Source organism: Anguilla rostrata, chromosome 6, assembly GCF_018555375.3.
Source record: "Anguilla rostrata isolate EN2019 chromosome 6, ASM1855537v3, whole genome shotgun sequence".
Taxonomy (NCBI): domain Eukaryota; kingdom Metazoa; phylum Chordata; class Actinopteri; order Anguilliformes; family Anguillidae; genus Anguilla; species Anguilla rostrata.
The window spans coordinates 57,642,466-57,656,752 of record NC_057938.1 but is presented as its reverse complement, the minus strand read 5'-3'; the positions used below and the strand labels follow the sequence as shown (position 1 = coordinate 57,656,752).

General features: G+C 46.1%; 1 protein-coding gene across 2 annotated transcripts; it reads right to left on the bottom strand.

Annotated features, from left to right (window-relative positions):
* Positions 1-250: 250 nt before the first annotated feature.
* Positions 251-14,172, bottom strand: fndc4a (fibronectin type III domain containing 4a). Of its 2 annotated transcripts, XM_064340895.1 has the most exons (7): positions 12,403-14,172; positions 8,378-8,593; positions 6,435-6,550; positions 6,094-6,298; positions 3,244-3,333; positions 2,325-2,458; positions 251-927 (listed from the first exon to the last, which is right to left on the bottom strand). In XM_064340895.1, the coding sequence occupies exons 2-7, from the start codon at positions 8,457-8,459 to the stop codon at positions 889-891; spliced, it is 666 nt and encodes a 221-aa protein (XP_064196965.1). In that variant the 5' UTR covers positions 8,460-8,593; positions 12,403-14,172; the 3' UTR covers positions 251-888. The 2 variants fall into 2 exon arrangements, with proteins under 2 accessions (XP_064196965.1, XP_064196968.1); XM_064340898.1 differs by lacking the exon at positions 8,378-8,593 and having other exon boundaries at positions 12,403-14,170.
* Positions 14,173-14,287: the final 115 nt, after the last annotated feature.

The following is a 14,287-nucleotide window of genomic DNA, read 5'->3' as shown; positions in this document are numbered from 1 at the left end:
GTGTGCGTGCATGTGTGCATGTGCGTGTGCGCATGCAAGTGTGTTGCATGTGTATGGGGTTATTTTTCTTTCAACCCTGTTTTTTTATTATTTACTCTGTACAAATGTGATTTTTCTGTGGCTTTATTCTTGTATTGAACTGATGCACAGTATCAGCATTCTTCCTGAAGTCCATGTCTGAAGTTCAGTCCCTCTGTGTAGATGATTTGATTTGACTGAAAACACGAATAAGGCAGCCAGACTGCACGTATGGTGCATAGAGGCACTTTATTCATACATGGGGCATATTGCACTTTTAACTCTGTGTAGTACATTTATAACTGGCCAGTCTGAACACAACAAAACTAATTAAAAGACACTGCTGTACGTCTGTGTAAGAAAAGACTATCAGGTAAGTAATTAGTCAGCAATCTATTATGCAATTATTGTAGGTCGGCATACATTTTACATCTATAATATTAGTTTATTACTTCTATTATCATTCTTGCATTCGTTTAGTACATAAGAATGGTGTTTTATTACAAACTACACCAATTGCTGCACAGATTAATGACCAACATGCAACTCTTTAACTAATGTGTTGAGCTTTACATTGCTTTAGAACGCAGTTGCATGAATCATTGACAATCATTTCAGTCGGCCTCGATTCGCCATGGCAGAGGAGTAGACCATTTTACAGCTCCTGGATAAAAAGATGCATGCACAGAATTTTAAAAATGCTTACAGTGCTGAGAAATGTGGGTGAGAACAGAAGTGAAGTTCCGGCTGAAGTTCCGATTATTGAAAAGTGGGGTTCCGACTGAGGAAAAGTGGGTTTCCGACTGTGGGAAAGTGGGGTTCCGACTGAAGGAAAGTGGGGTTCCGACTGAGGGAAAGTGGGGTTCCGACTCAGACATCGATGATGTTGATTGAGGGCACAGACTGGAACTAGAAAGAGATGAATAACATCATTATTCAAATAAAGATCCTGACAATGATTTTTTTCTAGGCCTTCATGTGCTGTTCTCTCATAGTAAATACTGGGAACCAAGCCAACCTCACAGGTAGAGACAACCAATCAGAGCATAATCAGTGTGGTCTGGAGCACATGAGAGTTGTCTGATTGGTCAAGTCCCAGGATTTCCTGTTTTACCACATGATCCCTGATTTGGTTGCTTCTTGGGGTAGAACAGAGGTTCCAGCTGATCAGAACCCTGACAGCCTGTATGGGATTATTTATGGGAAGGTGGCAGAAATCCATAAAAGCATGTTTTGGGGTACTGCTTGTTTCTTCTCTCAGGTGTAGGGATGGATTACTTTTGTTTACTGTGGATTACTGTTGTTTTGATTTTTCAAAGATAAATGTACTCAAAGTTAATCTGTTTGGGAAAAGGATCACACATCTGTACCGTTTGTGCATACAAACAGCCAGCAACACTCAAGCCATGATGTAGTGTGACAGTGCATTATGTGCAGATACTAAATAGAGTTCATAGTGTGATAGTGCATATGCGCCTTTACTGAATAGAGAGGATTTGTTGAAAATGTTCTGCTTCGGTTATTAAGTTTTCATGCAGAAAACCCTTACGAAACAGGACGGACAGAGAGAACATTACTGCAGAGCAGCAGTAGACTGCAGTATGAGATGTGGACCACCAGGGGCACTGTGGTGTTCCCAAGTACTTATCTGTGACCTGCTTCCTTTATGTACAGGGTTAATATTGGAGGAGTGGAGGCACACTGGATGACATTACATTTACATTACAGGCATTTGGCAGACGCTCTTATCCAGAGCGACGTACAACAAAGTGTATAACCATAACCAGGAACAAGTATGATGAAACCCTTAGAGAGAAGTACCGGTCCAAATGCAGGGAACAACCGCATAGTTCAACTTGGACCCTGAAGGTTAAACTGATTAACACTAACAACGAGAATGGCAACAACGCAGTCTATGGAAAAAATACAAGCAGTAGTTAAGACAGTTAATGCACCTAAGTCACCTACGAAACAGCTGCCTAGTTACAACCCTAAGCTTACAGTCATTTACAGGGGGGTAGGGAGGGATGGGGAGAGGTGCAGCCTGAAGAGGTGAGTCTTCAGTCGTCGTTTGAAATGGGTCAGTGTCCAGTCTCCAGACAGGAGACGTGTTCTGGAAGTGCAGGTGTGAAGAGGGGGAGGTGCTAGGCATCCTGAGGTAGCAGAACAGAGGGATCTGGCTGGCATGTAGGGTTTAAATATCTTGTGGAGGTATGCTGGGGCTGATCCCTTGACTGCCTGGTATGCTAGGACCAATGTTTTAAATTTGATGCGGATGAGCTGCTAGGGGTCAGGTACAGGCTCACCTTGCTCCTCAGCAGCCCCCCACTGTGGTGTACTGGGGTACTGCGCTCTGACGATGGCTTGGCCTTCTCCTTACTGTTGCTGGAGTCATTGTCCTTTATGATGTCATACTGCCGGCAAAACAAGGCGATGACAGCTGCCGGAGAGACACCATGACCTGTCAGTCATCAAACCCCGCCCCTGGGCCCACCCCCCTGCTCAACAGGCACATGCAATGGGAACAGCTGGGTAAATACACATTCTTTTTATCAATCAATCAATCAAACTTTATTTGTATAGCACATTTCATACAGTAAGTGCAACTCAATGCGCTTCACAGAAAATAATTGCAAAGAATAATTAAAATGATTAAAAATAATTATTTTAATTATAATTAAAAAGAGAGGAAAGGAACAAACAAATAATAATAAATAAATAAACAAAAGCAATGCAAAAACCTAGGTAAAAGCAATGTCAAAAAGGTGTCTTGAGATTTCTTTTAAAAATGTCCACAGATTCAGAAACCCGTAGATCCTCCGGCAGGCTGTTCCAAAGGCTAGGACCATAATAGCTAAAAGCTGCTTCTCCATGCCTTTTTGTTCTAGCCTTTGGAACAGTTAAGAGACCAGTGTCAGAGGATCTAAGGGTTCTGCCGGGCACATACCTAAAAAGCATTTAGGATAAATAGGCAGGTGCATTGCCATTTAGTGATTTAAAAACCAATAAAAGGATCTTAAAATCTATTCTAAAACTAACAGGCAACCAATGCAAGGACTTTAAAATGATGAAAATTTAAGTATGCATGTGTTTATAAATTTGCATGTGTTTATTTAAATGTGCTGACTCTCAGTTAGGGTAAGGACTAGGGCTAGGGAGTAGGTTTAGGGAGCCCAGCTGCAGTGTAATGTCAGTGATTGGCCACTGGGCGGCGTGCTCACCTACCTGCCCACATGACGAGTACCACCACGATGATGATCATCTCTCCCGTCTGCAGCTGTCGGGACTTATCCAAGCCCTGCACCGTCGGGTCATCTGCAGAGACAGAGACATTCTCTCCTTGTGTTACACACACAGAACACAGCACACACTCTGCAGTCTCTCCTTGTGTTACACACACACAACACAGCACACACTCTGCAGTCTCTCCTTGTGTTACACACACACAACACAGCACACACTCTGCATTCTCTCCTTGTGTTACACACACAGAACACAGCACACACTCTGCATTCTCTCCTTGTGTTACACACACACAACACAGCACACACTCTGCATTCTCTCCTTGTGTTACACACACAGAACACAGCACACACTCTGCATTCTCTCCTTGTGTTACATACACACAACACAGCACATGCTCCAACCCTGCTGTCAGCAGATTGTTTTAGAGACAGGTACACTGTTGAGGCCATAATTCAGCATAATTCTCATAACTATACATACAACACAATCCTAGGCATGGCTGCAGCTACACCTTTCAGAGTGAGTTACTTGTAAAAATATTTTTCATTTGCATATTTGTGATGACTAATACGTTTCAAGTGCTTAATTTGACATTTAAATGTGTGTGTGTGTGTGTGTGTCAGACTGCACTGTCGGGCTTCTGTATCCTCTACACAGTAACATATTTTCCTTGTGCATTTGACGTAAGATTCATTGGACCACAAGAAATTAGTGTTGAATATTGAATAGCACACTGTTTCTGCTGATGCTCTTTCTCTGGGAAGGCAGCCCCAGAGTATGACTGCTCTCTTTGCGTGCGGTTATATCTCCTGACTGCTGGAGCAGATCAGAGCTGGATTTCACAAGGCTATTTTAAAACAGATTAAATTTACATGGGCCACAAGTGTTTTTGATACATATGCAAGTTTATGAGCTGGTGTTTATGAAGGGGATTCATGGTTTCAGATGGGACCATACCTGGGCTACAGGCAGAGATGGGGATTCATTTTGCATGAAGGTTCTGTCACTCCTGCTGTATCAGATGAAAAGGCAGGTCCGTCCTCTTTATTGATTATAAATATTACAGCCACAGCCCATTAGAGCACTGCTGGGCCTGCCGAGAACTTGGCCTCCACAGAGGACGTCTTTGAAAGGCTTAGTGCTGCGCGGGGCCAGATTAAAAAGGCCTTTCAGGACACGGCTGCTCTCCACTTTAGACCCGTGTAAGAGAAATGCTCTATGCGTCGCATTAAATAGAGAGGCAGCTCAGCTGCTTGGTGCTGAGAGAGCCATAAAGAGGTTCAGACTCCCACTGGGAATTCCAACCAGCCTAGAGCATCCACCCTTTACCCAGCCTAGAGCATCCACCCTTTACCCAGCCAAGAGCATCCACCCTTTACCCAGCCAAGAGCATCCACCCTTTACCCAGCCAAGAGCATCCACCCTTTACCCAGCCAAGAGCATCCACCCTTTACCCAGCCTAGAGCATCCACCCTTTACCCAGCCAAGAGCATCCACCCTTTACCCAGCCAAGAGCATCCACCCTTTACCCAGCCAAGAGCATCCACCCTTTACCCAGCCAAGAGCATCCACACTTTACCCAGCCAAGAGCATCCACCCTTTACCCAGCCAAGAGCATCCACCCTTTACCCAGCCAAGAGCATCCACCCTTTACCCAGCCAAGAGCATCCACACTTTACCCAGCGCAGGAGCATGCACCCTGTTCAGCAAACACAACTACCACGTAAACTACACCCTGTTCAGCACACACAAACTACACACGATAAAACTACACCCTGTTCAGCACACACAAACTACACCTGAGAAAACTACACCCTGTTCAGCACACACAAACTAACCTGATAAAACTACACCCTGTTCAGCACACACAAACTACACCTGAGAAAACTACATCCTGTTCAGCACACACAAACTACACCTGATAAAACTACACCCTGTTCAGCACACACAAACTACACCTGAGAAAACTACATCCTGTTCAGCACACACAAACTACACCTGATAAAACTACACCCTGTTCAGCACACACAAACTACACCTGATAAAACTACACCCTGTTCAATACACACAAACTACACCTGAGAAAACTACATCCTGTTTAGCACACACAAACTACACCTGAGATGAACAAACAGCCAAGATCTAACTGGCTGTGCGGTCTGGTTTTCTGGCTGTCAGATCTGAAAGAGGTGTGTTCACATCATCCTTTCAACAGTTTTATTGATTTATTGCACAGTAGATAAGGGGAGTTGTTTTATTTGAACAGAAGTGTCTTGTGCTAAGATGGAAGAATTTGAAAGCCACTGAATATTCTGAATTGGGATGGCAGGTAAGCCATCCACCAAGTTGCGGCATGGTGGGGCATGCCCCATACCTATACAGCACAAAGAGTTTGACACTTTACAGGGTTTCCTACAGAATAATCACGATGATATATCATTGTGGTGCCCAGAGTGTCATTACAGGAGAGCCATCTTACACCCTCTAGGCCACACACAAGTGCTACAGTAATGTACTTTTGGTGGTTTGTGAGTCTAATATGTTGCAATGTAAAATACTGATAAAAGTCTAATTTGCTTAAATGTGTGGATTAATAGGGAAGAATAATGAGAGGATCAACGGTCTCCAATCAATTAACACCTGACCTAAACAATCAACAAATGGCCTTAACTCTCATATATAAATCAGTACTAGTGCTTATTTCATTCAAAAACATGTCTTTGTTAATTAAAATTTTAACTGATAATGTATAACAGTATTTAAGAAGAAAATGTTTCTGAAGTTTTTCCTTCACAAACACATGATTGATGCTAAGCAGCCGGAGGCTACCTTGGTTGGAGCTGTTGGACTGGAAGCGGTCGGATTTCTTCAGGGTGCGGAAGTGCACCTTCCTGCTGGCCTGGCTCTCCCCGTACAGACCGATGGACTGCACCTGGATGATGTAATCCGTCTCCTCCTCCAGGTCCCACAGCACACAGGCCCGGCTCGTGGTGTTCACCTCCCGGATCAGTCTCTGCATGTGGCCGTCCTGTCTCTGGCCAATCAATCAATCAATCAAAGAGCCAGTTATTACTGTCTCTGTGAGAGGTCAATCAATCAATGTAACCGTGGCAGGGCTCAGTCTGTGGGAGAGGTTCAGGGCAATTGAAATGTGGGAAAGCGGGAGGTACCTGCTGAGAGATGGAGAAGCCAATGATCACATCTCCCTCTGGGACGTCCCAGGACACAGTGGCTGAGTCGGCCCGCAGGTGTGTGACGGAGACGTTGACAGGCGCAGGGGGGCGATCTGGGGTAGAGGTGCAAAAAGGGTGGATTAAATTTAGACAGCTTCTATGTGAAGACCGCACTAGATAAACAGACCAGTGAAGACCGCACTGGATAAACAGACCAGTGAAGACCGCACTAGATAAACAGACCAGTGAAGACCGCACTGGATAAACAGACCAGTGAAGACCGCACTAGATAAACAGACCAGTGAAGACTGCACTGGACAAACAGCTGATGGGGACTTGATTGTGCCCGGTTAGCCTGGGGTCAAGTCCAGCTATCAATATAATTTCCTCCTTCTGCATGAGATTGAAGCCATGACTGAGTAACTGCCTCTGAGTGACGGTTACAGGCCTGTCAGGCCTGACTATATAAAATTGCAACAGTCCACACAGGAAATTGACAGCACAGGAAACTGTCAGCACAGGAAACTGAAAGCACAGGAAGCTGTTTGGATTGCACTAACCCTGGCTGCAATAGAAGCACGATGCATGAAATCAGAGTCCCGACAGAAGCAGAGAATTTGCTGATTGTGCTGTTCCTCAGTAATAAATCTAGATGACATCACCTTCACTTTCATATCTGCTGGATATGTGCTGTTAGTATTTCAACATTTCTACAAATGCACAGCAGGCACTTCCACACGGTCTGTCGCCATGAAGATATGAAGCACCATATAAATTCTCAGCATTTCACCGTGAAGTTACGGCACCCCATGGCCTCTGGCTGAATCTGGATCGTGCCAGTGCTGACTGTGGCTAAGGCTGCGTGTGAAAGGCCTTCCCTGCTGTCTGCAAGCTTAGCTGGAGCCTGCAGTGTGAAAAGCCTTCCCGACTCTGTGCAAGCTTAGCTGAAGCCTGCAGTGTGAAAGGTCTTCCCCCCTCTGTGCAAGCTTAGCTGGAGCCTGCAGTGTGAAAGGCCTTCCCTGCTGTCTGCAAGCTTAGCTGGAGCCTGCAGTGTGAAAGGCCTTCCCCACTCTGTGCAAGCTTAGCTGGAGCCTGCAGTGTGAAAGGTCTTCCCCCTTCTGTGCAAGCTTAGCTGAAGCCTGCAGTGTGAAAGGCCTTCCCCCTTCTGTGCAAGCTTAGCTGGAGCCTGCAGTGTGAAAGGCCTTCCCCCTTCTGTGCAAGCTTAGCTGGAGCCTGCAGTGTGAAAGGCCTTCCCCCTTCTGTGCAAGCTTAGCTGGAGCCTGCAGTGTGAAAGGCCTTCCCCCTTCTGTGCAAGCTTAGCTGGAGCCTGCAGTGTGAAAGGCCTTCCCCCTTCTGTGCAAGCTTAGCTGGAGCCTGCAGTGTGAAAGGCCTTCCCTGCTGTCTGCAAGCTTAGCTGAAGCCTGCAGTGTGAAAGGCCTTCCCCAATGGAATGAATGCTGAAAAATCCTTTAGCCACAAATCTGAAAAAGCTCAGTCTAGACGGCTCATCAGAGTAGTTTGCTACATTCAGCAGATGACCTCATCCTCAGCAACTTAGGCTGCTTAAACTCTTTACAGTATATACCTTCCATTTACACAGCTGGACATTTTTACGGAAGTAATTCAGGCTTAATACCTTACTGAACAGGATAATGGCAGAGAACCTCTGGGAATCAAAGCAACATCCTTGGAGATGCCAGCCCAGCTCCCCAAGCGCTCCTCTACAGGGTTCCTAACCCTAACCCAGCTCCCCAAGCGTTCCTCTACAGGGTTCTACACCCTAACCCAGCTCCCCAAGCGCTCCTCTACAGGGTTCCTAACCCTAACCCAGCTCCCCAAGCACTGCCCTCTACACTGCTGCCCACAATGAGCCTTATGTCAGAAAGAGTGCAAAACTCCCAGAGAACTGCACACAATAAAAGGAAAAGGCATTTCATGACCTTTGCATGTGACAGTGAAACTCTGAGCTTCAGAACTGGTTGATGCTGCTCCTTCCAAAGACAAGGCCCCTTCAGACAGCATAAAATGTCTGATGCATCTTGATTGCAGATGCTTTTAAGTGCACGCACATGACATGCAAGCATGGGCAGAGATCAGCTCACTGCAGCACCACAGCACCCTCCCACTTCCAGCCACACCCACGATCTGTTCCGCTTCTGAAAGGAAATGACATCGTCAAGGTTATTCAGGCCATTATGCTCCTGCCATGCACATGGTTGCCATGGGATACAGGGAATGAGCTTGTGTTGTGTTAGTATTCTTCACACTGCTGCTACTGGGGGAAGATATGGCCACGCGATCACTCTGCAGACATCTCTGCAACAGCCTTTACACTCGGACCAGCTGCAGTCTGGGTACGGCCCGTAAGCCCTTTCCCCCAGCTGGGTATGACCCATAAGCCCTTTCCCCCAGCTGGGTATGCCCCATAAGCCCTTTCCCCCAGCTGGGTATGACCCATAAGCCCTTTCCCCCAGCTGGGTATGCCCAATAAGCCCTTTCCCCCAGCTGGGTATGCCCAATAAGCCCTTTCCCCCAGCTGGGTATGCCCCATAAGCCCTTTCCCCCAGCTGGGTATGCCCCATAAGCCCTTTCCCCCAGCTGGGTATGCCCAATAAGCCCTTTCCCCCAGCTGGGTATGACCCATAAGCCCTTTCCCCCAGCTGGGTATGACCCATAAGCCCTTTCCCCCAGCTGGGTATGCCCAATAAGCCCTTTCCCCCAGCTGGGTATGACCCATAAGCCCTTTCCCCCAGCTGGGTACGCCCCATAAGCCCTTTCCCCCAGCTGGGTATGACCCATAAGCCCTTTCCCCCAGCTGGGTATGCCCAATAAGCCCTTTCCCCCAGCTGGGTATGCCCAATAAGCCCTTTCCCCCAGCTGGGTATGCCCCATAAGCCCTTTCCCCCAGCTGGGTATGCCCCATAAGCCCTTTCCCCCAGCTGGGTACGCCCCATAAGCCCTTTCCCCCAGCTGGGTATGACCCATAAGCCCTTTCCCCCAGCTGGGTACGCCCAATAAGCCCTTTCCCCCAGCTGGGTATGACCCATAAGCCCTTTCCCCCAGCTGGGTATGCCCCATAAGCCCTTTCCCCCAGCTGGGTATGCCCCATAAGCCCTTTCCCCCAGCTGGGTACGCCCAATAAGCCCTTTCCCCCAGCTGGGTATGCCCAATAAGCCCTTTCCCCCAGCTGGGTACTCAGATTGCAGTGCATCTCTATTTCCAACAATGGGGGGCCATGCCTGCTGCAGAGGACATCAGTGCTGTTAGGGTGTGAGTAGCACTGTGTTACTGTAGAGTGTGAGTAGCACTGTGTTACTGTAGAGTGTGAGTAGCACTGTGTTACTGTAGAGTGTGAGTAGCACTGTGTTACTGAAGAGTCTGAGTAGCACTGTGTTACTGAAGAGTGTGAGTAGCACTGTGTTACTGTAGAGTGTGAGTAGCACTGTGTTACTGTAGAGTGTGAGTAGCACTGTGTTACTGAAGAGTTTGAGTAGCACTGTGTTACTGTAGAGTGTGAGTAGCACTGTGTTACTGAAGAGTCTGAGTAGCACTGTTATATTCTGAGAAAGTAAACAGAGGCAGTCTCATCAGCAAATTGTTAACTGTGTGTCCATCTCCAACCCCCCCCCCCCAAAAAAAACCAACAGGACACAATTTCTAGTGTATTTTAGTAGGCTTCTATTTCATGTATAAGCAGTCTAGGCCTTCTTACAAACTGTTTTTGTACAACAGAATATACTGCTGAGGCAGGTATTTTGACTGCTGAGCTGCATCTTTTCATAGTAAGATCAAAGATACTCTCACACATCCAGGCTTTCAGAACAGAACATCTACAGCATCTCAGTCAGAAAGAAGATTGTGTGTAGAACAGCACCCTGGATGGCACAGATTGCATTCACTATTACATTGAAGCTGCCTAGCAAAATCCCACCGGACTTTTCAGACTAATGGAGTAGAAATCCATGACGGTGATGTAGATCAGCCAATGAAAGCTATTGATTTAGCAGTGAAGTCTGGCCCTGCATGAGCAGTAAACGCATCACTCCAGTCAAAGCCCTTATTCTGCAACCAGCTTCAGACTTTACTGCCAAGTTTGGACAACAACAAAAAGCAAGGATGATGAGGACATGAATAACCGCCGTAAGAATACTTGCTGCTCAGTGATGCTCATCGCTAGGTTACGCTGGGTGCTCAGTGATGCTCATCGCTTGGTTACGCTGTGTGCTCAGTGATGCTCATCGCTTGGTTACACTGGGTGCTCAGTGATGCTCATCGCTTGGTTACGCTGGGTACTCAGTGATGCTCATCGCTAGGTTACGCTGGGTGCTCAGTGATGCTCATCGCTAGGTTACGCTGGGTGCTCAGTGATGCTCATCACTAGGTTACGCTGTGTGCTCAGTGATGCTCATCGCTTGGTTACGCTGTGTGCTCAGTGATGCTCATCGCTTGGTTACACTGGGTGCTCAGTAATGCTCATCGCTTGGTTACGCTGCATACTCAGTGATGCTCATCGCTAGGTTACGCTGGGTGTTCAGTGATGCTCATCGCTAGGTTACGCTGTGTGCTCAGTGATGCTCATCGCTTGGTTACGCAGTGTGCTCAGTGATGCTCATCGCTTGGTTACGCTGGGTGCTCAGTGATGCTCATCGCTTGGTTACGCTGGGTGCTCAGTGATGCTCATCGCTTGGTTACGCTGGGTACTCAGTGATGCTCATCTCTTGGTTATGCTGTGTGCTCAGTGATGCTCATTGCTAGGTTACACTGGGTGCTTAGTGATACTCATCGCTTGGTTACGCTGGGTGTTCAGTGATGCTCATTGCTAGGTTACACTGGGTGCTCAGTGATGCTCATCGCTAGGTTACACTGGGTGCTCAGTGATGCTCATCGCTAGGTTACGCTGGGTGCTTAGTGATACTTGCTGTGAGAGGCTGTTGCCCTTCCGCTGTCTGACGTGTTCAGCAGCAGTGTTCACAGTGTTCAGCATTCCAGGTCTAAGGCTCTCCCAGGAGAGGTGTGTGCAGTTCGGTTTCATCATGCCGTATAAAACACATGCCTGAGGACTGACGGCCAGGGGATATTTTTCAGTGACCTTGACATTGTGAAAGTGACCAATGATGGACTCTCTGCCCAGGACACACACTTGTTGAAAATGAACAAAACTGGCAGCAATACAGAATGAAATTCTTTCAGTTGTAAATGAATAACCTGTGGGGTTCAGTGCTGCTGCAGTACTTGTGTCACTGTGAGGATCTACAGTAAATCAGAGGTGGCCTGCGGTGCTTCCCACTACATCTAAGGCTCAGGGCAGGAAATAACAGCTCTGCTCATTTTGCAGGTTATTTCTTGCACTGTAGCATCTGCACATATCTGACATCTGCTGACATTCATCCCCTTGGAGTAAAGGTCTAAAACCAACAAAGGAAAATGTAATTCCATAAATACTGGATTCAATCTGAGCTGAACTGCTCGGTCAAACTTAAAGAAATCAAGTCGGAATTACTATTGCTCAGGAGAGGACTATCTCTTTGGCACAATTCTATATCTGTGTCTCATCATTATGTTATTCTTATGTCATCCTACTATATTGCCCTACAAAACAATGCACTGCTCATTACATGAATAGTAACGACCAGTGTGGACGTCTAAACAGGGCAATGAGATAGAGGTGTTTTATAACTTCTAAGGTGCAACATATCAGAATAAAATAAGTTAAATCTGCAACATACTTGACTCACGTGTTAATACAAACCATATTCTAAGTATGCATTGCAAATCAGGAGACCAAATAAAGAGATTTAAACAGAATTTGGACACATCCTATAGTCTGATACATGCATTTGTTGCCTCTAACATTTGGCTCAGTGGTGACGGGAACACAAAAAAAAGACGAGCAGAATTTTTTAAAAATGAACAACAAATAATATTAACAAAAAAAAAATGACTAATAACAAAAATATCTACTTACTGGCTCGCACCAAAAAAAGGTCACTTCCAAAGAGCAACAGTACGACGGAGTTCACAAAAATGATGGAGCGAGTCATCTTCTTGAAATGATTTTCTTCGGCGATTAAAATAAAATATCAACAGTCCAGTGTACTTCAAGGGTCCACTTGTAATGAACTTCGTTGTTCACCACATTATGGCAGTTTTTAAAATAGCGCTCGCGTTGGACGTAACGTTGCCAGAGATTTAAAAGCTGCTGCTATCAGCACTTTGAAGCATAGGTTACATATTTTGCTTCATTTTTGTCCTATGAAAACTACTCATAAATGAAATTCCTGTATTCTAAAAAGGGAACCGTATTCACGAATGTGTATCAACACGCGCCGCCAGCATCATGGCAGAAGAATCTTTGTCCTTAGAAATGTGGCTTCCTTTCCGTTCGTTATTCAACCCCTTTAAAACTATATCCTGGTCATATTTCAGTCCATATGGTCTCTATATTATCCAGAGTCATTATAGCCTTTCCACTATCCCACTGTGAGTGTTTCCAATTAAACTGAATATGATACCCTGTTCTCTTTTAAGATTTTAAGCGATACTTCAGATCAAGCATTTTAGGCATCTTCACGTTGGATCTATAAGATCTCTATACGTTATCTTCACTGCCACACGTGTTAATATGGTCTGAAGATACGATCCCAATGATAAACATACTGGAGCTTCAGAACCGCGGCCAGCGCTGTATGGAGGTTGAGCATCTGTGCGCTCCCGACCAGTCACGTAATTGTTTATTCATTCCCGTTAATGTAACATTCCGCACGGCCGCTGTCAGTCTTCCAAGGTTCCTCCAAGGCCAAGAACCCCTACGTTTTCAGCACTTAGCTTTTGGCACTATCTCTGCTGGGCACACGCTTTTCATTAAGGTAAATCGTCCACACTTTCCGGCTATCAGCAGATGAATAACGTGTCTGAGACTGCTCCTCCGCCGCTGCTCCGTGGCTTCCCTTGTAGAGTAGTAGACTGCAGCTGCTTTTTGGTTAAGAAAAAACCCTCTCTGACAAGGCTGATAAAACAGCCTGACAGAACAGCAATCCTCCGCAGGAAAAACACACACAGGTGTCTGCTCGCGGAAACCTGCCTCACTGGCATCCGCGCGCCTCGCGTTGAAATACTCAATGTACGGCGTTGCTAAGGCTTTTCTGGAGGATCTAAATCATCGCTCCAGATTGAGCATTTATTCCGTTTTATTGTGGTCGGCGATAAAGCGGTGGTTACAGGTGAGCTTTCAGAATTCCTTCGGTGAGCGCGTTCCCTCCATCACATACATTCTGCCCGATGCTTCCTGGGTGGTGGACAGACTGTTGACCACTTGCAAGTTAATGGCCGCGTCGTCACAGATGTAAAATGCTAATTTAAACGAAGAATTTCATTGGTTGGCTACTCTTAGATGCGTCTATTGATTTCCTCGTTTAATTACATTTCTTGCGCAGGAGATGCAGTTGTCATCTAGAAGTCTGATTGATCAAAAAGAAGGTACCCTTAAGCAGGGTTTGGACATATGCGTTTCCAATGCACGTGTTACTGATGAATGCGTTTGCATCGGCAGCTGGTCGAATGGAAAGGCAATGACGTGCCAATGAGTTGAGGAAAGTGCACGGCTCGTTTTCAGAACGAAAAAGAAGGCATATTTTCAACAGGAAGGAGCAATAAAGACAACTCATTCATTATGCGTAGAACGTTCTTAAAATGCGCACTTGTGACATTAATGAATCAGCTTTCCTGATGCATGTAGCTTGCAAGGCAACTACATTTGGAGATTTTAACCACCAGTTGGTTAAAAAACAACCAATCAGCAGCCATTTACCTAAGAGGCTCGCTACTCTTAAACAATCAGACATCTCTTACCT